The following is a 24,989-nucleotide window of genomic DNA, read 5'->3' on the forward strand; positions in this document are numbered from 1 at the left end:
CCACACAGCAAGAGAGCGCCTGCAGCAGGATCAGGACCTACATGCCTGTCTATTCAATTTGTTCTCTTTCCAGTCCCACAGCTATTGATGGACTGAGCTTCCCAAGAAGCCAGCCCTTCGTGAATATGTAGCTCAACAGCCCCCAGAAAACCTCCCACCCCTTGGAGACTGAGGCAGGAGAATCATGAGTTCAAAGCGAGCCTCAGCAACTTAGTGAGGCCCTAAGCAACTCAGGGAGATTCTGCCTCTAAATAAAGTAGAAAAAAAGGGCTGGGGACGTGGCTCAGTGTTTAAGTGCTCCTGGATTTAATCCTTGGTACCAAAAAAAAAAAAAGACAAAAACCAAAAAAGCCTTCATTCAGTCAGTCACTTTTATATGAAGTTATACAGAACACTTACTGTAGAATCACTATCATTTAAAAATAATTATAGCACGTCTTCATTAAGCCTCACTTTCACCAGCCTGATCATTAGCATATCCAAAAGGGAGAAAAAGGAGCAAAAGTCTTTTGGATCAAGAGAATCAAAGGGCTGAGCTCTTGAAGGGGAGGGGTTAGAAGCTTCAGAAAAAAAAGGATGGAATTCAGATGAGATCTGTTAATTTGCAAACCTGTTATCGTTCCAAAGCTAAATCTCTACAGAGGACTGAGAAGACTGACAGCTGTTCACTTCTTTTAAAGTGTTGTTTGCGGTCTAACAATCTAACGCTGCTGGCAACATATCTATTTTTTGTTTCTTCTAAATCAATGCCAAATGATTGAAACATATTTGAGATTATTAATGTTCTTAACTTTTAGGAACATCAGATCTGAACCAGTTCACAAAGCCGATGCCGCCCTTTTCTCCAAAGACGGTACAACCTTTCTTGATCCAATCAAAGGCCATTCTTCTACTATCTCCATGGCTTATCTTTTATTCTCAGCAGAATGAGATGGATAAATGAACTTTGGAAAACACACATGAGAGTCAGTTATACATAAATTCAGGTTACTAGCAGAGAATGGTTGAAGAATGTGTGCAGTTCCTTCCAAACTTCTGCCCAAAACAACAACAACAAAAGGAGATGATTCCCTGGCACCTGGAGTGGAAGGAAGGTGAAATGTTTGACAGAGTTCACCCACTAGCATTCAGCCATCTTAATTTTACACTTCTGTATTTGCACTAAAGCTCTATATTCTCCGTATGTCTTAGCCTCCCTGTGTCTTCTAATAAGATTCTACCGTTCTTTAGAACAACAGAATTAAGCAACCATCCCATCACAGAAAAGAAAACCCAGGCCCAATGAGGTCAGTTGTGTCGATGAGATCACGGATCTAGTTAAAAAATACAGATAACTAGTTAATTTGTTTTTCTCTGGCATGTTGCTAAGTTTGTTGCTAAGAATGCCACAAGGCTATGGATACAGATTTTTTGGAAATTTCAAGTTGAAAAAAAAAAGACAAAAATAACATTTGCTGCACATGAAATCTGGAAGAGACCACCTTAAGTTTGATTTTTCCCTTCATCAGTACCTTCTTGCACTTTTGTAAGCCTGTCTGGAACACTCCTTCTTGGAGCACTCTCCTCTTTCTGAGTGTGAGACTGACTTTCCAAAGTCCAAGAAGTCTCCAGCTCTAGAATGCAGAGGCCGAGTGTCTGTGCTGTAAAACCTGCAGAATGGCAGGCACTCAGATGTGGTGGCATTAACGTGACCTCAGAGAGGAGGCAGACAGGGAGAGCCAGCAAGCTCCCCAGTCCTTGGCAGGCAGGAATGTCAAGTTTGTTCACTTCAAAACAAAAGGCAGGGTGGGGGACATGCCCGTATAAATGAAAACCATATAATCAGACTTCAAGGCATGCCCTGTTCAATAGGGGCAAATGCAGGGTAGTAAAACACCAACAAAACGTCATCACGGAGTTGAGTCACCGAGTGGCAAAGAAAAACTACGTTCGATACTAATCAACCCATGCAAACTCTCTTCTCCACAGAGGCTGCTATCTTTTTTTTGTTTTCCTGATAAAGTTAGCCTAGACTTGCCAAAGGAAAGCACTTCAAAGCCAATTTGGCTCTTGATTCCATACCGAGCTCAGAATATTAACAAAAACCTGTTGCTAAGGGACAGAGATGCATAGTTGGGTCTAAAATATAAAATTATGCTAATCTAGCTGCTGGGAGAAACCCTCTCCCAGGAGCGCTTCCCGGGGTGTTGGAGTCCAGCAGTGAATGCCTCCTCTGTTGCAAGGCCCTCCTTGGCCCCACTGTTCCTCCTCCCTCATCTCTCACTATTCTCTGCCCCAGGACCCCTGCATTCCAACCTCCCTGAACTTTAGGATTTCCTGGATTTTCTTGCCATTTCCCACACCAAAGCTGGGTCTCCCATTAGAAGACGAGCTTCCCGAAAATAGGAATCATCTCTGCACACTCCTCAGTGCCTAGCAGTGAATGACACAGAGAAGCAAAGAATAAATGTCCAGAGAGTGAGTAAACGGGTGACTGGTGGCATGCACAACTGAACAGAGCCATTCAGTCGTGCAAGGACCGAGTGAATAAACCAAGGTCCCGATTCGATTCTTACTATGCCCAGGGCTCTTTCTCTCTCTCCTGGTTTTTATCTTTAAGCCTCAAGGGTTGCCTTCTGTCTTTGTAGAAGGAATGTAAGCGCTCCCCAGAGACTCAAAGGCTAACTTAGCATCAAGATGTGCCCTCAGGTGTGAGTTTCAGGAGTTCTGTCCTCCATGCCTGACATTTCTAATCATTTAATTTCTCTTGGTCATAGTTGCTTCGTCTATAAAATGAGGGGTTGACCTAGAAGGTATCTGAGGTCCCTGCTAGATGCAACAGTCCATGATTCCAAAGTCTTGTCTTTGCATTTGTCTGCTATCCAGTGCCCAGACCATTTGCACTACATTACTCGAGCAGCTGTCACATCATTGGACAATCCTGCCTTTGTCGTTTAGCCATTAGAAAGAGTGTGTGTGTTTCCTGTGTAGTTCTCCAGGGGCACTGCCTTCGTTTGTTCCTCAGATGGTCATATCGCTCTTTCTACGGCTCCAGTGGTCTTTTTATAAAGGCATCCAGCAACACAAAAAAATGACAGCATATATGATCTCAGCCGACTCACTCACAGACAACATGAGCAAATCCAAGAAGATGCAAGAACCGAATTCTTTATTATTAATCCATGCAACTTTACAAAGAGTTTTATAGAAAAAAAAATGATGGAAAACACCACAGGTCACAATACTGCCAGAGCTTCTTTTCAGCATATAACCAGCCATATTTATTGCTTTTGTGTTTTCATGCCTTTCCTTCCAGTCTGCTTATCATGTCAATCATGTGTTTTCCCCTCCTATGCCGCTTTCCCAGATGACAGCACCTCGAGGTGGACCTAGTCCACATGAAAATTCATGAGCATGATCCAGGCAATGCAGAAGCCACTCATCATCAGATTTTTCTTTTTCTTTTTCTTTTCTTTTTTTTTTTTTTAAGATAAGGAATTTGGTATCAGACTAAAGACTGTATATAGCTGCAGGGCTAACGCTCTTTCAACCCAGGTGCAAACTGAGGAGTCAGCCTGGTCCAAAGAGGAAGGCAGAGGGCAAAGAAGAACCTCAGAGAAAAAGCAGAATGAGGGACTCTGCCAGAGAAGAGCAAGAAGGAGGAAGGGAGTCAGAGAATATGTCATTCAGAAACCACCAGAGTCATCTGCACCTCTTGTAAATGGATTCAATGAAAATTTCCCAAATTAAGACTCTTTTACTTGAGGTAAAACAAAATACACACAAACACATCTGTAATCACACACCAGATATATTGTAGCAATTCCTCCTGAGTCGGAAGCATCTTTCCACAAACAACTGTCTTCTCTTCATAACTGACTGTATCAGGCAGTTATCCAATAACCTAAGCTATTTCTTCATGATTATACAGTAAGGGTGCTTCTATTTTTCACTATTTTAACAAAGTAGTGAATTTTGGCTGGGGGTATAGCTCAGTGATAGAGCACTTACCTAGCATGCACAAAGCTCTGGGTTCCATCTCTAGTACCACACACAAATTTTTATATATATATATATATATATATATATATATATATATATATATATATATACATACACACACACACATACACACACACATATGTATAGTTTGTTTGTTTTTTTTAATAAAATACATTCCAGCTCTGTATCCACTAACTAGATGATCTGGGAAAAGTTAGTCTCTTGAGTTCTAACTTGCTCCTTTGTAAAATGAGAATAAATATCACCTACTTATCATGAAGGTTTTAGAACTATCCCAAAGCTTAAGGTGCTTAGTAAATAAGTACTTATCAAAAAGCCTTGCACATAGTAGGCACACAGTGATGACTATTATAGGGCAGATTCCCATAAATAATAACACTGAATCAAAGAGTAGGAGCCAGACATGGTATCGCACTCCTGTAATTCCAGCGACTGGGGAGGCTTAGGCAGGAGGACCACAAGTTCAAAGCCAGCCTCAGCAACTTATCAAAGCCCTAAGCAACTTAGTAAGACCCTGTCAGTGGTTGAGTACCTCTGAGTTGAATACCTGGTACCAAAATTAAAAAAAAAAAAAAAATGAGTGAGAAACTTGGCAGGTCCTAACTCTCTCTCCATCCCCCAATATATTTTTAGAACAGAATTTTCAGAACAGAGCCCTTCCTCTGGCATTTTCATTTCTTCTCCCCAGCTGTGCATGAGGTAGCTAGGCCCCAGAGCTGCTTTTTCTTGTTGGATTGTGTTCACCTGCTCACCTGCAAGAGTCAACTGAGAGCTGGTTTCTCTTTCAGCCCAGGGGCCTGACAGCCCAGCCGATTCTCCACTTGCTGACTTCCCCTGACTGTGGGTCCCATTCAGCAGAAGTACTCAGTGTGGAGGATAGGCCTGGGCTCGTTTTGGACAGACTAGTTTCTGTTGCTCTTTTTCTGCGTGTCCTTCTATACCCTACCTCCCCAGGCTCCCCACAAGAGCCAGACGAACAGTCTGCTTCTGAAGATGACAGAAGCAGGTGAGGTGGACACTCGTTTCTTACAGGCAGGGTTAGTCAGTGTGCAATAAAAACTCCTATTACTGCCTGGATTCTGCAGCCTGGATTCTGGGGCCCTTTCACTCAGTCCCTGATTTCCAATTGATATCTGTTTATTCTTTCTTTCTCTCCTTTCCACATTGACTCGTCTCATTCTTGACTTTCTGCCTATCTTCTGCTACCCACCTGTCCTTTGGGGATTTGGATCACCTGTCCAAGACCACCCCCCCCCCAGCTCTGAGGGATGCCTGGGCCTTGGCCTCCACCTTCCTGTGACTTTCTCTGGATTGCCCATCTGGCCCCACACTTGAAGCCTGCCGCCATCAACCCCCTGGCAGGACAATCTGACAGATGATGGACATCTGTTCTGAACTGGCAAAGTTCCTTCCCCCTGGCTTTATCCCTAGTCTGACTTTATCCCTACTCTGACAACAGGCCTAACAATTTCTTTCCTCATTGTCCCCTCCTACTGAAGCAGCTCCTGGTATTTTTATACTCAATTTTGTGCTAGCCGTTACCAGATCACATTAAGAAAATAAAGCTACCTATTAACTCAAATAAGTGCATACACCATCGAAAAGACGTTTTGTTAATAATCAGGGAATGGAGACAGAACTCAGTGGTAGAGTACTTGTCTACCACATGCAAGGCTCTGGGTTTCATCCGCAGCACCAGAAAACAAAAACAACAATAATAGTAATAATCAATATTGCAAGAGCTTGGCATCTCTTGAGTTGCAGGCTTTTTTTAAAGACGTACAGGCTTTTTTTTTCTTTTTTCTTTTTATTGTTTTCTCTCTTTGGAGCTGGGGATCTAACCCAGGGTTCCACTCATGCAAAGCAAGCAGTTTGGCCCTGAGCTACATCCCAGCCCCTTACAGACCTTTTCTAAAAATAAGTTTGCTTCACTACAGATCCTTGGTTCTTACTCCCACTGCCTCTTGTGCTTTGCTCCATGAGGACTAGGACTATTGATATGATGGAAAGAAAGCCTTCTTCCCCTAACCACCAAGCCCTGTCCCTTTATCTGTCAAAGTCGCTTGTGAAAACCACTGAGACTGATATGTAAGTCTCATTACCACTAAATATCAATTAATTTTGGGGAATCCTTGCAGCCATAGCATATTTATGTGTGTGTATGTGTGTGTGTGTGTGTTTTTTCTAATTTAGCATACCCAATTTAAAAGCAACCAATCTACCATTAATGATAGAAAACCAGAAGAAAGAATGGGTACTCTCTTGGGACCAGAGCAAGTCTACTTTCACTTCCTCATCCTCCTGAGAACCATATTTCAAGTTCTGTTATGCCAAATCCATGTCTTCCCTCTACTGCCAGGCTTCCTGATTTCTGCCCACGTCCTCAGGAACCTCACCCTCCTGGGTATCTTGGCTCTATCTTGTACTAGATCTCACCTGCACATCACACAGAGGAGCATTAGTTTGCTGACATCTTTGTTTTCCAAGTTATGGGCTGAACTATGTCCCCAGCCACAATCATATGTTGAAGTCCCAACCACCAGCACCTCAGAATGTGACCTAACTAGAAAACAGGGTGGTTGCTTATGTACTTAATTAAGATGATGTCATATTGGAGTAGGGTGGGCCCCTGCTCCACTCTGACTGGCTTCCTTATAAAAAGGGAAAATCTGGATACAGACAGGGTGAAGGCCACATGAACATGAAGGCAAAGGTCTGGGTGGTGAGGCTAAGAGGAAGGGAAGGAGGAAATGCCAAAGAGTACCAGCAAGCCACAGCAAGCTGGGGAAGAGGCAAGGAACAGATTCTTCTTCCCAGCCCTCAGAAGGGGCCAACCCCACTGCCAGCTTGACCTCGGACTTCTAACCCCGAGACAATCCATTTCTGCTATTTAAGCCACCCAACTTGCGGTATGCTGTTACATCAGCAAAGCAAAACAAATACATCCCACTAGACTATGAGCTTCTTGAGGGTAAAAATAGAATCCTGCTCCTCTCTGTATTCACCCAGCACTGGGGCCTATTTAGGAACAGATTACATCTGCCTTTCCCCCTTCCTGCCCTATAAAAACAGAAGCTCATTCGGGAACAAAATCCCAAGTGCAGACTCAGCAATTCACTGGAATGAGATGCTATGGCCAGCAGGTCCTGTCTACCTGGCTGGTCACACGTCCTCTCCGCCTGCACAGCAAGGTGAGGCAAGAACTGTCCTGTGACTCACAGGATTTTCAGTCCTCCTGCCCCTCATCTACTGTTCTAGCTCTGATTGAATGAGGTCACTGAGGAGAAAGAAGATGACTACACACCAGGTTCATGGAGAAATACCCCACTGAGAGGAGGGGAAGAGGGGAGACGTGCTGAGGAGCAACACGGGCCAAACGACATTATTCTCTTATGTCCACATACACATAAGCAACAACAAATCCCACCATTATGTACAACTATGATGCACCAATAAAAAAAAAAATGTAGAAAGTTTAAAAAAATGCTCCAATGTGTCCCAGAGCTATACATCCCTCTGATTTTGAAACCAACATAACAAAAGAAAAAGTTAATTAACGCTATCAATTCCATTAAATAGGACTGATCTTTTAAATAGTACTTTTTTCTGAAATTAAAAATATTATGTATTTTATATGAATATATATATATATATATATGAACCCCCTTGCCAGTATCCAGTTCCATCCTTGAGGAAGTAAGTTTGGTAAAGCCAAGAACCTTCTAGAGCCACTCTTGAGGTGAGTCAAGTGAGAATTCAGATATACCCTGAAACATTTTTCACTTCTTAAACTGATTTCAGATGATTCTAGAGAAGAAAAAAGTACTAAGAAATGGAAAAGGCAAGTTGGAATGTTAGCAGGTTATAAAAAAATGAAAATTACAGCTGTGGCCATGCTCTGAAAAATATTCCCTGACCTAGCTAGACACTGATTACGGAACCAACAGTTTGCTTATATAATTACGGTGTGTCTATAAACCTGGTTGATATGATATCCTTGTTTAACTATTAACCTCTAGATTTCCTGGAGTTTCCACAATCCAAAAAACACCTAAAAGTATGAGATATGATATATTCCACTCACCTATTGTGATCGTAAGCCACAACTACAGTGTTTATCTTGGTAAGAAAAAGAAAGTTCTTAGAAAATACATCCTAGTTTCCTGGGGAATTTTTCTTTTAATTCTCCAAAGGAACTGTTGACCTATATTAACATTCAATCGCTACCACTGGATGTTGGAAGGCAAGATTCCTTCCCAGACCTACTTTGATGTAAGACTCAAATTTCTCATCAGCTCTGAAACATATTGACAATTTGACGTCCATCATAAATACTTTCCTAAGCTCCTTCTCATGCATCAGGCTTCCCAGTTCGTGGTACCTTTTATAAGCCAATCTAGAATTCTAGTTTGAACTCGATACATTTTTGTGCATTTCTTACCTCCAGCTAGCTGGTAATGTTCTTAAGGACCAGAGGGAAAGGAAGAGTGAAACAAATTTATGTTTATGGAGAGATTATTATAGCAAAGCACCTCAAACTCAGATGTGCACTCAATAAATATTTGTTAAATAAATGAAAGCCAAGCACTGGCCAAAGCATATCATATACATGACCTTGTTTAATCTTGTAACAACTCAGTGAAGGAGTGTCTGTCTCTTCATTTAGAAGGTGAAGAAACTGGAGCTAGAGGTTAAATAGATTTTTCCAAGCTTCAGTGCTAACAAGCAAAAGAGCAGAGTTAAATGCATCTCTATTTCCACCTAGCACCATGTCTTAAAAATAACAATTGATCAAAAAAATTATTTGTTGAGTGGATCTGAATAAACCATTATCCAAGTAGTTCCCTTCTTAGGTGCATCCAGAATCTTTGGGATTCTTGGTTTTTTCAAATGAAGAAGAAGAAAGAGTACATAAAAAGAGATTACTTTGCAAGGTTTTCAAATATCACAGAAAGGCTATTTATGCATATTTACTGCAAAATAATTTCCATATTCTCTACCATTCTGTTCCCACTGGTTCTTCAGATTCTAGTCTGATTCTTATGTCTAACTCATCCCATCCAACGTGGGATTGAAGGAGAAACAATAAAGGAAAGGAATAAGTAACTTCTCACTCAGTGTTTAGATCTTCTGATCCTATGACTTGAACATGGGATCATGGAAGAAAACTGAAGCATATGTCTGTTTGGCTTTGGCTGGAGGGAAAGTCAAGAAAGAATTCATTGGTTTAAAAGAAAACTCATTCCCAAATCCTCCCACCTTCCCTACCACAGAAAAGCAATTCCAGGTCCCTCTACACTGTCCAGTAAGAGGAAAACAGTGGAGATTTAGATTCATTGCTAATTCCGTGGAAACTGCACTTGATTTACTTACATAGAAATAACAAAGAGGAAAAGGAATTAATTAAGCCAAAGGAGCTGCAGAATTCCTGCCCTTAGGTATTCTCCCACATTGGCCATGTTCTTATTTCTGTTTAAAGCAGCCTAACTTGGACACATAAGGAAACACGTAAGGCTAGAGTCCGCTTCGTTTCTCTGATACAGCCTAGAAGACAGCAAATGGACTCAATATTTGTTAGCCATGTTTTAACATAAGCTTGCTGTAGATACAATCAGTAGACCAATCGTAATCAGCCTCCTTCAACAAATAGGAAGTTTGTACTTGGAATTCAACTTTATGAGTCCGAATGAGTCAGACTCAGTATTCCATGATACACAGATGCCTAATGGGATATGTCAAAAGGAACTTATGAAAAGCCAGACCCAGGCCAGCCCCCCCATTAATTACCTTACTTGGCCCCGGTATGCCCAAATCAGTCCAGATCCCTTCGGAATCCATTCGTGTTTTCTATCCCCCAACCATGTCTTTGGTGCAACAGGTTTCACAGCTACAGCAGTAGCCAGCAGTAGACAGGAGCTCAGGTTTGGGGCTCAGCAGACCTTGACAAAAGCCTCTGCTCTGCCACTATCAGCCTGACATCTAAGGCAAGATCTAAACCTTTCTGGCCTCCGTTTGTTCATCTATGAAATGGAGCATCAAATCACTGAGCAATAGTGAGAGTAAATGAGATGATTCACACCCATCACTCAGCACAGGGTCTGGAACATAGAAAAAAAAAATCCACAGCAGTGATACCATCTGGGATGGTAGGAATTAGCACTTCGTTGCATGTGACTTAAATTAACCTCAGTCTGGATATGACAAACAAAGCTGGGCTCATCCTCATCCCCAAAGCTCTCCTGTCTTCACGTGCCTTTAACGCCCCTTCCCTTTCGGAATATTTTTACAACCTTCACTCCCCCAATACACACAATACCCACAACTCAAGTAACTCTGTAAGCAAAAGGATAACCACACTCACTCCCCCAAAACTGCCCACCCAGGGTTAGGGGGTTAATGTAAGAAAACAGCTCTACTACCTCGAAGGGGACAAACAGAAGCCTCCCTGTGGAAGACGGAGTCTGTCCTGCTGTGGACAGAGAACTCCATCTTCATATGCAGGAAATGGGGGAACCTCTGAGCTGGGTCACAAAGACAAACAACAAAGCCAGGCAAAGGTGGCAGCATGAGAGTCATTTTAGATTTTTTTTTTTTTCCCTGAACAAAATGTGGGATCAAGAAGAGAAAGATGAAGAAGATGAAGAGAAAGATGAAGAGCTAATGGGAGGATTAGCTTCTCAATGGGAGGAAAAGAAATAGAAAGCAAAGAGCAAGAGCCTGCAAAGGGGAAAGGACCCCCGGATGGGCTAAAGGAGATGGGTGGCTTGGTTCAGCGGAAATGAGCAGTGACCTAAATTCTCATAACTAGAAGAGGCACCATTCAGACATTTCCTGTGGGCTGAGCCCAAGAGGTCGCTGGAGGGGTAGCAGGCCAGCAGTCATCCAGGTTAACAACTTCCAGTTAAAGCCAAAAAAGGAGAGCAATCGGGGTGCCCCATCATCAAAAAGACCCCATTACTCAACTGAGTAAAGTCATAAAAGGCAGCATCAGCAAACTGTCTGAAAAGGACCAAACCGTCAATGTTTTGGCCTGAGGGGACATGCAGTCTCTGTTGTAGCTACTCAACTCTGCCATCATGAGCAAAACACAGCCATGGAAGGTGGGAAACACAAATAACCGACCATAGCTGTATTACAATAAAACTTTATTTGGGGACACTGAATTTGAATTTTATATAAGTTTCTTTTTCCAAATCATTGAAAAACGGTAACAAGTATTGAACTACAGTTAGATAGGAGGAATTGATTCTAATGTCCTATAGCACAGTAGGGAAACTACAGTTTATTATCTGTCTAATAAACAGATAACAGTTTATTATCCACTTCAAAAGAAGAAAAGAGTTTGAAGGTCCTTGACATATAGAAATGATAATACCTGAGGAGATGGAAATGCTCATTACTCTGATTTGATCATTACAAGTTGTATATATGGATTGAATTGTCATACAGTACCCCGTAAATCATTACAAATATTGCACGTCAATTATAAAATAAAAATTAGGGCTGGGATGAGCTCTGTGTTTAGCATGCATTAGGCCCTGGGTTCAATCCCTAACACAGCCAAAAAAAAAAAAAGGGGGGGGGGGAGCAGTGGAGCCATTTTAGCTTTTGGACTGTATTTAACAACAGGTGCAGCTAGATTTGGCCCAGGGGCTACAGTGTGCTGACCGCTGGCTATGAGCACAAGAACTGTGGTCAGACAGGCCTGTCTGTACCTCGTGCCTCTGTCACTCACTGACTACCCAGCTGTGGGAAAGCTGTTAACATTTAATTTCTTCATGTATAAGTTAAAGAGAACAGTATCTGCCCATAGAGTTTGTGTGACCTTCAAAAACAGGATACATGAAAAGTGACTGGCAAATAGTGACAATGACGACAATGATGATGATAATGATGATGATGATGATGATAGTCTGTGGGAGGGGTAATGATCAGTACCTAGATCCAGTGCTAATGGTCCATGTGAAGAAGACTGATCTCAAGGATCTGACAGAAGGAGGGATTTACAGATGGCAGACACCAGTATCTGTTTAATACTTCAGCCTAGGGCAGAGTTGACTAGATTACAATGATCTGTGACGGACCTCACTGTATGCAGATTATAATCTGAACAGCCTCCTCAATGCAGAAGGAAGGGGTTTATGAACTACATACCAAAATGCATGGCCCCACTCAGCAAGAGAAGACCATCCAAGGAGAGAGTGGGAAACAAAACCCAGGGAGGGAGGGGTTAGGCAGTGGTGGTGGTTGGTGGGCAAGGAGGGAGTGGGAGAATCATTGCATTGGGGAATTATCCTGGCAGATCTCTGTGTCTTGTCAGAGGGTAAAAAAAAAAATGTTTTAAAATGTTTAATTTGCCTCTGATAACCCTTCAGAGGCTCCTCAGATTTACCAACCAGTTCCTGAAACCAGCACAAGACAGACAACTTCATGTGAGTCTTATCAGAAAGGCTTCTTTAGACATCTCATCTTAGTTCTGCTTTTTTTTTTTCCTTGTGGTGCTGAAAATTGGACCCAAGGCCTCACACATGCTAGCCACCTGCTCCACTACTGAGCTACCTCTCGAGCCCTGCTCCACATATTTAAAATATATATATATAATGCTGTCAAAGTTACCAAAGGATTGTGCAACCCTCACATCTGTTTAGAGAACCTATGGAGGAGAAATGACACTTCTTTAGCCATTCTAAGTTGCTTTTTATGCCATTCTTGCAACTTCCAAATAATCAAGCTAACACATCTGGAACTACTAATGCAAATGAGAAAGCATAGGAAGGAAACTGTATTATAATCTAATTATCCCAAACATTTTTAAAAACTTAGGGGGGAAATAATTGCTATCCGTGCTAATAAAAAGTAATTTCATTGTCAAACATTTACTGAGCACCTAGTATTTATAGGCACAATGCTAAAAGAGCTGGAGATGCAGCTGGGCATAGTGGCACCTACCTGTAATCCTAGTGACTTTGGAGAATGAGGCAAGAGGATCCCAAGTTCGAGGCCAGCCTCAGCAACTTAGCAAGGCCCTAAGCAATTAGTAAGACCCTGTTTCAAATTTTAAAAATAAAATAAAAAGTGCTGGAAATATTGGCTCAGTGGTAAAGTACCCCTGGGTTCAATCCCCAGTACCAAAGAAAAGAGCTAGAGATTCAAAGATACTTAGTAAGACGAACTCTACTTACCCAGCAAAGGCTTTCAAGTGAGATAAATATATATATATATTTTGCGAGAGAGAGAGAGAGAATTTTAATATGATTTTTTAGTTTTCAGCGGACACAACATCTTTGTTTGTATGTGGTGCTGAGGATCGAACCCGGGCCGCACGCATGCCAGGCGAGCGTGCTACCGCTTGAGCCACATCCCCAGCCCCAAGAGATAAATATATTTTATGAGAAAAAAATTCAAATAAATGAAGATCATCAAAATTATAGTAGTTAAAACTCATAAGTGCATAGGCACTGAAATCAACTCGAGGACATTTGCAAAATAGCCTTTGGCAAAGAATTGGTAAAGAAAACCTCTACCATAATGGTTCATGGGTCACCATTTGGGGGGGGGGGTGGGCAAAGAAAAACAATCTTTGCTGATAGTACCATCAACCCCTCTCTTGCCAGCCTGCTCCCACAAAAACAAACAAACAAAAAATGTGAGATATACTAAAGATTCTAAAGAGAAAAAAAAAAATCATAAATGTGGATTACCAGTGTTGGTGTGTGGTTTGGTGGAAAGAACTTTGGGCAAAGAATCAGGAGAGCTAAGTTTACCTGTGGCTCTAGTGTTTTCAAGCAAATCACTCACTCCAAGGTCTCAGTCTGCTCATTTGTAGAAAGAGGTGACTGGAATATAAAATCCCTTTCATAGCCTAAAATTCTATCACATAACATCAAGACACATAAATAGAAAGTTTACTTTCTATTTATGTTAAGAACATGTTAAGAACATGTCAAATCTGATTAATTTATATAACTTGTGAGATCATCAAACTTGATCCTAGTCTCAGTTCTTCCAACAACCTAGTAAGTTTAAGCCAATCGGCTTCGGGGCCTTATACATGAAGCTAAAATATTAAATTATTTTCAACAATGTACATAACATAACCAGGTGCTGTGCTGTGTAAAAATTATTTACAAAACTAAAGAAAAACTATTTTCTCAGTAGAAATAAGTGAAAATGCAAAAATGTCCAGGAATAAGTTATTTCCCAGATGGAATTTAAATCAGATCATTACATTTTTCTTATTATTTTCATGTGGTTCTGGATAGCTATAGATGATATAAACAAAAATGAGTTCATAAAATATGTGATATTTACATAAGACATTCTGGTTAAAATTAAAATTAGAACTCATCAAGGAATTAAATTGTTTGGATGCATCGAACCCAAATTTCAACCCATGATTACTTAACTTCTACAATCTAGGAATTTTCTGGCTTCACTCTGAAAATAATTTGATCTCCCAACTAAAATTTTAAAGATATATTTTGTGAGAAAAAAATTCAAACAAATGAAGCACAAATGTCAAATAAGTGAAAAATTCAACTCACTACTGAAAAAATGCAAATAAGAATAGACCATAAATATCCTTTATCAAATTGGCAAAGAATTTTTTTTTTTCAGATTATTATGCTCAGGATGAAGAAAAGTATAACCTTCCCTGGAGAGGAATTTATTTGGCAATATTTACTATAATGCTTGAAAAGAGAGAATGGGCACTTCCAGTGTTTATTAGTAGGAATGAAAACTAGTGTTACCTCTCTGGAGAGCAATCTGGCAATATACCCATGTATAACCTTTGGCGGAGGACTTCCACTTCTAAAACTAATCCTAGAGAACTAATTAGGCAAATATACAAAGATGTAAGTGAAGGTACTCCTTGCAGTATTATTTATAGCTGGGGGGGAAAAAAAGGAAACTATGTGACAGTCCAATGAGAGATTTAGTAAACAAGTAACTATGTTCTTACAAATTGAAACATGCAGTTGTGAAGAAGTATGTGTAGGTATACTGAGGCGCAAAGACATACAAGATACAAAGTAGTAGAAAAAAGGACAAGTTGGAAAATATCACATATGGTAAAATCACATGTATGCATGTACAAATGCAAAAACAGTCATCAAAAAGTTAACAGCAATTAGCTCTAGGTGGTGTGACTTACAGTGAGTTTTCTATTCTTATCATGAATTTCTCTTTGGTTTGAATTTTTCCATGAGTAGATATCATTTTTTATAGCAATCAAAAAGCTCTTTTCAAAAGGTAGAGAGAAAAATGGGAAATGGAAAAGAATTGGACATTCATAACCTGTAGTTTGCTTCCTGGAATTTATTCTAAGGTCACAATAACATATGAACTGGAATGATCATTGTGGCAATATTCAGAATATTGAAAATTAATATAACTTTAAGATAATTTAACTTAATATAAACATTAAGATTCTATTTAAATAAATGCAATTTAATTGGGTAATATGAACAAAGAAATACATTAACTTGGAAATATTTCACAATATATCAGTAAGTGAAATAAAAGGTAACTAAATAGACCTTAGTTTTGCACACATTTTGTATCTTTCATATACAAATATATAAAGAAAAGTCCAAAAGGATATATGTCAAAATATATACAGCAGTAACTAGTATTTTCCTTTTCTACCAAATGTTTGTATAAGAAACAAGTACTATTTATATAATTTTTTGAAGTTTTAAAAACATTCCTTGTAGATTTTGCAGGTGTTAAAATACTAGGGAAATTGTTCAAATGATATTAATCTATGAAAAACAATAGGATAAAAATCTCAACCCTTTTATCCAGCATTCAACTCAGCCCCAAAAGACCCTATGAAGCCCCTTGCACGGCACATACTTCATGCTATAAAGATCTGAAGGCAACAAAAGTCCAAACGGCTCAGGAAACCCAAGGTACCTATTCTGATTTTGTGTCCTGAGATGTACGGAGTTATAAAACATTCTGGCTCAGATTACAGGCTGAGCGTGACAAGTCCGTCTGGTACAACCTAACAAAGGAATTTACACAGAATGAGAAATTTACACATTTCATTTCCCAGAGTGGAATGAATTACAGAAGCAGAGAACTCAGTAGGGGTTAAGCTCTTTCCTGCCACTCTGCTATATGCTTCTGAATTGTGCATTATGGGCATGTCTTGCATGATTTGCTTATTACTATGCTACACTAAAATAAACTTCTTTTTTTTTTTTTAAGGCAAATAGGAAGAGAAGTGAGAAAGAGTGTATTTTAACCGGATCAAACTTTTTATATATTTTCAGGTGAACTGGGAGATGCCAGATCACCCTCCCTGCCTATCTCTGCCCCCCTACCCCTCCCCAGAACATTATGGCTGATAACAATAGTTTTCTCTCCCGGGTAGTGTAGATGACACATTTTTCCTGTAGCTTGTCTTCCTGTAATGTGCAGGAATTCCTGCACTTTCTGGGTGCCCTTCCTGTTAACTTACATTTCAGATTTCCTCAAAGGGCATACTAGTGCTTTAATATTTGAAAAATGTCAGTTCAACCCCAGACAGCTAATACAAACAAGCTGAGAAGTATACCACCTAAAGTTACAACTGTGGAAAACAAAATTTCTTTTTAAGAAATTCTTTCTCGGAATCTCACTGTTGGTAAGGCTGCAAAGAAGTAACCCAGTCCTTCCAGCTCCCAGGCAGTCTATAATTCTTTGCCTCTGCTTTGCCTTAAATTAGAGGTCTGTAAAACCGAATTATAGTGATCTAGAAAGTTCGTAAAGGTCCCTGAATTGAACATGTTGTTAAATTCTTCAATACTATGAGATTGTATCCACCTTTCACTTTTCCTCCCATTTCATTTGGCTAGAGTATTAAAAAGAAGTTTGGAACTGCAAAAAAAAAAAAAAAAAAAAAGTTTTGGCCATTTGAGGATAGCATAGCTGAATTAGGCCAATTCACATTTAAAGTCCAGGCTAAAGCTCTTTTGCCATTTCTCTAAAAGGATCACCCACTTCTTTCTACCAATAATTTTCCTTTTGGACAGGAACCTTATGTTCATACCAGATACGCTTTCCAAACAGGATCCAATTAAGAAGATTCAATGGGCAAATGAAAATTGATTTGAAGGACCCCTAGTAGCTGATTCCCCCACCATGTATAGATTACCTATAGATTATGTATCCAATATAGACACACCTACAATGGAAGAGAATCCCTTTAGCTTACAAACTCAAAAACTTGCTCTGCTAAGAGGGAGCTCTACTTTAAATGAGCCCAAACATATGCACGTGCATGTGAGGACACACACACACACACACACACACACACCCTAATTTAGCTTAAAACCTAAGGTCCAAAGATCACAGTACACACCATATTCTTCATGAAACTTCCAAACTAACCCCCCAGTGGAAGGGTCACTTTTGTCTCTAAACTCCCATAATGCCATTTCTCTTCAATGCCGCCTACTATCTTGTGTTATAATGATTCCCTCACATACCTTCTCTCAGCAACCACATGGGAAGTTTCTTGAAGAAAAGGACTTCATTTTAAATATGCTTATGTACCCCAAATCCTGTGCACACACAAGTGCATACAAATGTACATATGCATGTACATATATGCATGCACATATGTATATACATATATAAACATGTCTATCACAATATATATTTATACATATGCTAAACTAAACTGAATAAATAAGTGAATGTTCACCAAATACAAAGTATCTAGATGCCACTTCATTCATACACCAAAGCATGAACTGCCTCTTCTTTTCTTTTTTTTCCACATTTCTTATTGGTGCATTATAATTGTATACATTGATGGGATTTGTTGTTACATATTTGAATATGCACACAATATAAGAATATAATTTGGCCGATATCACTTCCCTGCATATGAACTGCCCCTTATAAATTGATACTTCTTTGCTCATTAGGAGATGGGGGGAGGGGTCCCTATTTAAGGCATACCTGCACCTTAAAATGTCAATTCCTAATTTCTTCATCAACCTTAGCTTTCCATATAGTCATTCTCCCCTAATACTCAAAGAAAAGCAGAGTCCTACTTTGAACTCTGGAGAATATTTTTCCTTTTTTGGGCTCAGATACATGATTTTCATCAGGTAGAATTAAAAAGTGGTAACACAACTCCAAAAAAAAAAAAAAGGCAAAAATCTTATCTAATACTTTAATTTCACTAGCTCTTACTCAAACAGTGCCCCAGGTAACCTAACTCAGAGGTCCCTGACTCACCTTTTCATTCCATACATTCTCCCATTGCATATGCTTTTCCTATTTAAAAAAGGAATTGTTCTGAAACAAGTGGCCCAGAATCCCACAGGTAACTGACAGCACCCCTCAGCTCTCTGGTGTTGTCAGGAATTGTTTTGAATTCCCTCCCCAGGATGATATTAAGCCTGCAAAATACAATTGTGGAAAAAATAAATTTGAAAGAAAACATAAAGAAAGCAACCATAGACCCTGAACTTCTGACCTATTATAGCTGACTAAATATTTGCAATTACACACTTAAAATATTTCATTATGGTTGTCAATGAAACCATGCAGTTCCCTCATAAGTTGCTGTAATGGTTAAAAGTACAATTTGCCCCCCAGTATTTCCCCTCAGGATGCAAAGCATCTCCCAAATGGACAAACATATCTCGGTCCTCACTGCAGCTTCTGAATACTGCGAGCCAATAAGCAATTGGTGTAAAGTGCAAAATCTCGGAAGAACGAGACTTCTTGTCTACTTTTTTGTAATACGCTGTTATCTACAGTTCACCTTTACTTCCTTTAAAAATGAAAAGTTGCCTAATGTTCAAAGCGAAATCAATGGAAATTTAACTAAATTTTGGCACAGAAACGGTTCATTTCCAAAAGAATATAAGATTTCATTAATTTCCTAGTAGTTCAACTCAAGTTTTACCTTTCATATTCACCTACAGACTTTTTAAAAAGTTTGTATTCCTGTTGCACACAAAATTACTTATAATATGTGTGCATAATAAAGAATTGTACAATTATGTAAAGCATTGCACATTTAGACGCTACCAACCTGCTCTCTCTCTCCTGACTGTGCAAAAGGCAAAAAGAGCTCAGTAATCCTAGCAGAAGAATGCAAATAACGTCAATGCACAGCTGAACTGCAAGCCCTGCCTTACAGGAACTCTCTGTGTCTGCAAAAAAAAGACACATACTAAACAGGAAATGCAACTGAGCGGTGGAAAACCTCAAACTTAAAAATGCAATCGCCAGGCGAAAAATGCATCCATGCATCCATAAATGCATGCACAACCCTTTGCATTTTTGCAAGTAATGCAAATAGCCTCTTACCTTTCGACTGAGACATTTTCCCCTTTCCTTTGATGGGGGAGGGGAGCACAAAAGACTTTGCCTTGCTTCTCTTCTGTAGCTAGTTTTGCAACAAAGATGCAAGCTGCAGGCGTGCAATCTTCATGCAAGTGGAGTTTCTCTTGACCGATGCAGCAGATGGACTTTCAGAGAATCAAGGTGGAAATGCACACCTTGCAAAACAGACTGGAAAGTGATTTTTCCCCCAGTTGCAACGTTAGGGAAGGCTGTGCTGCAGCTACATGATGGGCCAGGGCTGGCAGCTAAAAGCTCCAAACTTGGAACTGAGTATCTTAGTGCGCAGACGTCCTTCCTGCGAAGGGCGCGGAGCCTACTGGGTAATGTAGTTCCCGTGTGTAGTCCACGGGGCTCTGATTTAAGGAAACGTGGTCGTCTCGGTTGCTGAGTGAGACTTATGGGCGCGAGAAAGATTGCACTCAGATAAACAAGTTAGACGCCCAGTCAGTAGTAAGAAACGACAAGGCCAACAAGAAAGGACATTTTTTGCCCCAGAAATAACAGCTAAAGTACATGCTAAAGAACCTGAGGATAGTTAAAGGGCTTTGGCTCCTTTAGGTCTGTTTGGGTGTTCAACGTGTTAATTTTGTAACCCAGCACCTGTTGGACTGTTCCTGCCTATAGGCTTTCACCCTCACACGTCCATTTTTAAAAATGTTTTTCTCGCTTGGAGGATTTGTTGGTAGTTTGGCCCTGCAGAGTATGCAAAGTTTTATTTAATAAGAAACGATTCTGGTCAGTTCCTTTCAAGGAACCTGAAATTCAATACGGAGTAGGACTGGGGTGGGGAGATTGGGGAGTTCTCATTTCTTACAGGGTTACAAAGCAAATTCTGTTTGTTATGTGTCAAAGCCAATTTTATCCAAGTCCAGATATTTGGATGCTTTTTCTCACCTGAGGGGAACTGGGATGAAGAGGAAAGTCCCTGGCCTGGAGGAGAATGCGGGTGATAATCTTAAGTGAACAAAGTCAAATATCTTGTATATAGTCAATAAAATCAAGAAGTATTTGTTGAGTATGGAGTAATTGCCAGGTATCTTTCTAGGGCCTCGGGCTGTCCATTTGCCCTGTACTGCTCATAGCAGGAGGGTGGGCAGCAGCCCAGTGAACCAGAGTATCATTCTTGTCACTAGGAAGCCAGAGAGGCACAGAATTCCCTCCAAGAAATGGAGAGGAGGAGAGAGGTCTTAGTGGAAATGAGCTCAGACTTTCTGAGCATAGACCACACTCAGGAATGTTCTTTGAAGGCCAAGAGCAAAAAAATGAAGGGTTTCAGGCTGTTGAGGTGTAAGTAAAGCCCAGGGGTGGAATGATTATCCCCATTCTATGGGCCAAGAGAATTGCCTTGCATATAAGAACTGATGGGGTGGGCAGAATATTCTGGTGAGGACTCTACTGACCTTATAAGACTAGTGAGAAGATTGGACTTTATTCCTCAGGTATCTGAGGGGTGGGGACAAGGTTTTGAAAAGGGGTGTGACCTAATAAAAGCATTGTTTTAAAGAAAGTAAAACTGCCCTTAGGGATAAAGGTGGGTTGAACTAGGAGAGGCTAGAGATAGGACAGGACAGGTCAGTCATGGAGGTCAAAAAAGCACTTTTTTTTTTTTCCTTGAAAGAAGATTCAGCTAGATTTGATGGTTGCTAATAAAAACTGTTGGAATTTTTAAGAATTCTGGGAAGCCAGGGCCATCAGAGTAATGGATGAAGCAGAGAGGGCCACCATTTGTCAGGTGCAAATCAGCAAATCAACCCTTACATATGCAATAGGTAGTGGGACTGATATTAATGACTTTAGTTGATCCCCTTTACAGGTGTTATAGAGAGTTAATCAAGGCAGGCTTGTCCCTCAAAGAATGGCACAGGTCCCATGAGTACTGGTGTGAACAAGCTCAGAGCCTCTTTCATCCAGCGTTTTTTTCTAAGTCTTACTTCACCAGGAGATACATGTGTTGAGATTCATTTCAACACATCCAGTTCACTTTCCAGTTATTGAGAGAGCACCTGCTTCATACCAGGCCCTGGGATAGCTACTGACCTATGTAGACTATAGGGCCTGAACAACCACCCCAAACTGCTTTCAATTTGCATTTTGTGTGGTCAACTGCATTGCTCTTGAATTACCTAGACTCCCTTCTTTATGAAAGGGTTCTAATCACAACGCTGGTGAATTTTGTGACTGGTATGTGTGCTCCCACTTTCTCCGCATAGGCATGTATAGTTCACATCTGGCAAATAGTTTGTGTTCAGAAAGTCAGTCTGCAGTTCCTTTTTCCATAGAAGCAACAGTATGTTCAGGAGTTAATCCACCCATACAGATACACATGCATACGCAAAGTACCTTCATTTCATAAATTAGCTGAATGAAAGTTTTTTAAAAGAGCATGATGGATTTTTTTTTTCTTTCTGGAAAAAAAAAATATGTACGTCCTAGATTCTGAATAGGAAATGGGGATAAGAGGGATCTCAACCTCTCTGAGAAGTTTTAGCTTCTAGAAGAAAAAGTTCACCTTCCTGCCCGGTTGTGAAAAGGTTTCTACCTCCCACATTCCTGTGAGTGGAAAAGCCTGTGCCTCTGCTCAGCTCCCAGTCTTCCTGGTGGTAGCCACCCTAGGAGGAGAATCCCTCCCAAGGTGAAGCTAAGAAAGCAGAAGTGAATTCTGACAGGTCGGTTTTTTATATGCCCATGGAGTGTTTTATCTTGAGGTGACCTGTGTCTTTGTATGGTATTCCCGACCTTTGTGATTTGTCTGTACTTCCTTCTAAAAAAGGCAAATCTGATGCATTCTCCTCCCAGCTCCTAGTTATCTGCAGGATCAATTCCAAACTCCTTGGCAAGGTACAACAGGCTCCTCGCGAGACCTCATTCCTGTCTACTTTCCAGGTTCATTTCTTAACCTGTGTTGATCCTACAGCAGGAGAAGCAGGGTTTCTGGTTCTTGACTTTTAGACACAGTGCTCCCGACTCTCAATGTGAATTAGGTGCAGTCCCTCATTCCATGACATCCTGTGCATTTCGTCTCCCCTGAGACTCACTCGTCACAGGGCCAGTTGGAGTTCATGTTGTATTTGTCTCTGCAGGAGGCTGGACTGTTGGAGATCAGAGCTATTACCTATTATCTCGACACTTCAGCAAAGTATCCAGTATATCTTGTAATCCAAAGCCTGTTGCAATAAGGAATGGAATAGATGGGGCAAGGACCAATACCTGTGGCTAACCTGGAATAACTGGATTCCAACAATGGAGTTAACACCTTAGGGGAGACTGGAGCACCTGGGGAAGGCCCTGTGCTGTCAGGTGAGAGGTGTGAGATTCCTGGAAGCAGGACCTCAGGTTAGGTCATGCTGGCTTCATAGAGCTATATCCTGGGTGGGGGAAGTGGTGACACAGGGGACCACATAGAATCCAAGGGTCAGGAACAGTACCTGCAACCTAAAATCTCAGTAGCAGTGGTTCTGTACGGGGGGCAGCTTTGCCTCCTGGCAACATGGGGCAGCATCTGCAGCCATTCTGATAGCTAGTGGGTAGGGATCAGGAATGTAATAATCCTGCTAAAGTGCACAGGAAACCTCCCACAGCAGAGAACTATCTGGTCCAAATGTCATTTGTGTTGAGTTTGAGAAACCCTGTTGTATACCATGAAAAGTTACCTAACACTCTGATTTTAAATTAAAGATAATCATGTCTGATAAATATGTACTTAATTTGACATAAGAAAAACCCTTGAGGGCTGGGGATGTGGCTCAAGCGGTAGCGCGCTCGCCCAGCATGCGTGTGGCCCGGGTTCGATCCTCAGCACCACATACAAACAAAGATGTTGTGCCCGCCGAAAACTAAAAAATAAATATTAAAAAATTCTCTCTCACTCTCTCTCTCTCTCTCTCTTTAAAAACAAAAAAAAAAAGAAAGAAAGAAAAATCCTTGAATCTAGGATGTTTGGATTTTGGTCCTGCACACAGACGAAGTTAACTGTATCTGGGTCTCCTAAGGCAAATCATTTTACGTTTTGGTTTTGTTGTTGTTGTTGTTGTTGTTTTGTTGGTTTTGTCTGTTTGTTCACTACTGGGGATTGAACCCAGGGGTGCTCTACCACTGAGCAACATCCCAGTCCTATTTATTTATTTATTTTATTTTGATACAGGGTCTCGCTAAGTTGCTTAGGGTCTTCTAAATTGATGAGGCTGGACTTGAACTTGCGATCCTTCTGCCTCAGCCTCTCAAATTGCCAGTTACAGATGTGCACCACCACACTCAGCACTTCACTTTCCTCTGCCTGAATCCCACTGGAAAATAAGGAAGGTCAGCCTGAGGCTCCTTGCAGTTCTTCCATTCCATGGCTCTAAACCTACCTCACATGTCCTATTAAAACCACTAATGATTTAAAAAGAAAGAACTAAATTTTTTTATATATATATATATCAGCTAAACCTCTTTCTGTTCAGGAACTATAAGAGTCCCTCATCCTTTGCTTTGGCAAGACAACCAGTGACCATCATAATAACGTCAAGTAAGAGATGAGACAAGAAATGCTCATATTACTCTTTGCAATATTATCTTCCAGGTAGAAATACTAATCTGCACGTGACATTTATGAATGTTCCCCAACAGTGTCTTCTAGATGTCAGTAACAAGAAAGGGAAGGTGCTAAAGTTAAAGATCTAAGTTCAGGTGTGGAGTGTCTGCTTTTCTAGAATCCAGAACTATGACATATATACATATATATGTGTATATATACACACAGTATATATATGGTGTATACATATGGTGCATATATATATATATATATATATATATATATATTTGTTATATACAATGAAGCATATTGGGGAGAAGGCATATGGAAGATTTATTTAGGGAATTAGATGCTGGGTTGCAGTTACACAATATCTTTATGTTCATTTTTTGCTTTGGGTTTTTTTTTTTTTACTTCAATTATCACACGATTATTAGGAGAAATTTTGAAAATTCCAACATACATCAAGTGTAGTTTACATGTCCTCCCCAGTATGGCGCAGCTCCACCTGTTTAGCATTCTCTCTCCCCTGACTACTGTGGGGTAACTTTGTTTAAGTTGTCTTGTCAAAACAGGATTCTCGTCCAACTGAAAACGGGAACTTACCTGCCACCATTTCTGCATGTTAACTCCCACTATTGTTCTCTAGCTTTGCCTTTTTCTGGCCTCCACTTCAGTCTCTCTCTCTTCCCCCACCCCACCCCCCGCCCCAGGTATTGGTATTAGGGATTTAAACCAGGGGTGCTTTACCATACTGAGCTACATATTTTTGCATTTTTTTGTTTGGAGACAGGATCTTGCTAAGTTGCTTACAGTCCCCCTAAGTTGCAATCCTCCTGCCTCAGCCTCCCCAGCCACTGGGATTATAGGAGAATGCCACTGCACCTGGTATCACTTTAGCCTTCATTTTTTAAATTCTATCATTCATTCAGAATCCATAGTCATCTCTTTCATAAAGATGCCCTGATCACATCCCTCTATCCTGTAAAACAGAATCCTTCCCTTTTAATTAAATGACACTGTTAGATCCCATAAACCAGACATCTAGCGATAACCCACACTAACATTACTTGAGTACGAATCTCACAGTTTCTGACAAATGGTGTATTACCTGTGC

The 24,989-nt window shown here is 40.5% G+C and overlaps 1 protein-coding gene across 1 annotated transcript in view; it reads right to left on the reverse strand.

Annotated features, from left to right (window-relative positions):
- Map2k6 (mitogen-activated protein kinase kinase 6) overlaps nucleotides 1-19,613 on the reverse strand; it is a 110,937-nt gene extending 91,324 nt beyond the window's left edge. Inside the window, exon 1 of the mRNA XM_046422629.2 lies at nucleotides 19,324-19,613. Coding sequence (XP_046278585.1) covers nucleotides 19,324-19,339 — 16 coding nt within the window. The 5' untranslated portion in view covers nucleotides 19,340-19,613. The remainder of the gene's footprint in view (nucleotides 1-19,323) is intronic.
- Nucleotides 19,614-24,989: the final 5,376 nt, after the last annotated feature.

This window comes from Marmota monax, unplaced genomic scaffold (genome assembly GCF_021218885.2).
Source record: "Marmota monax isolate L192 unplaced genomic scaffold, Marmota_monax_Labrador192_F-V1.1 WCK01_AAM20220418_F8-fsc00173, whole genome shotgun sequence".
NCBI lineage: Eukaryota > Metazoa > Chordata > Mammalia > Rodentia > Sciuridae > Marmota > Marmota monax.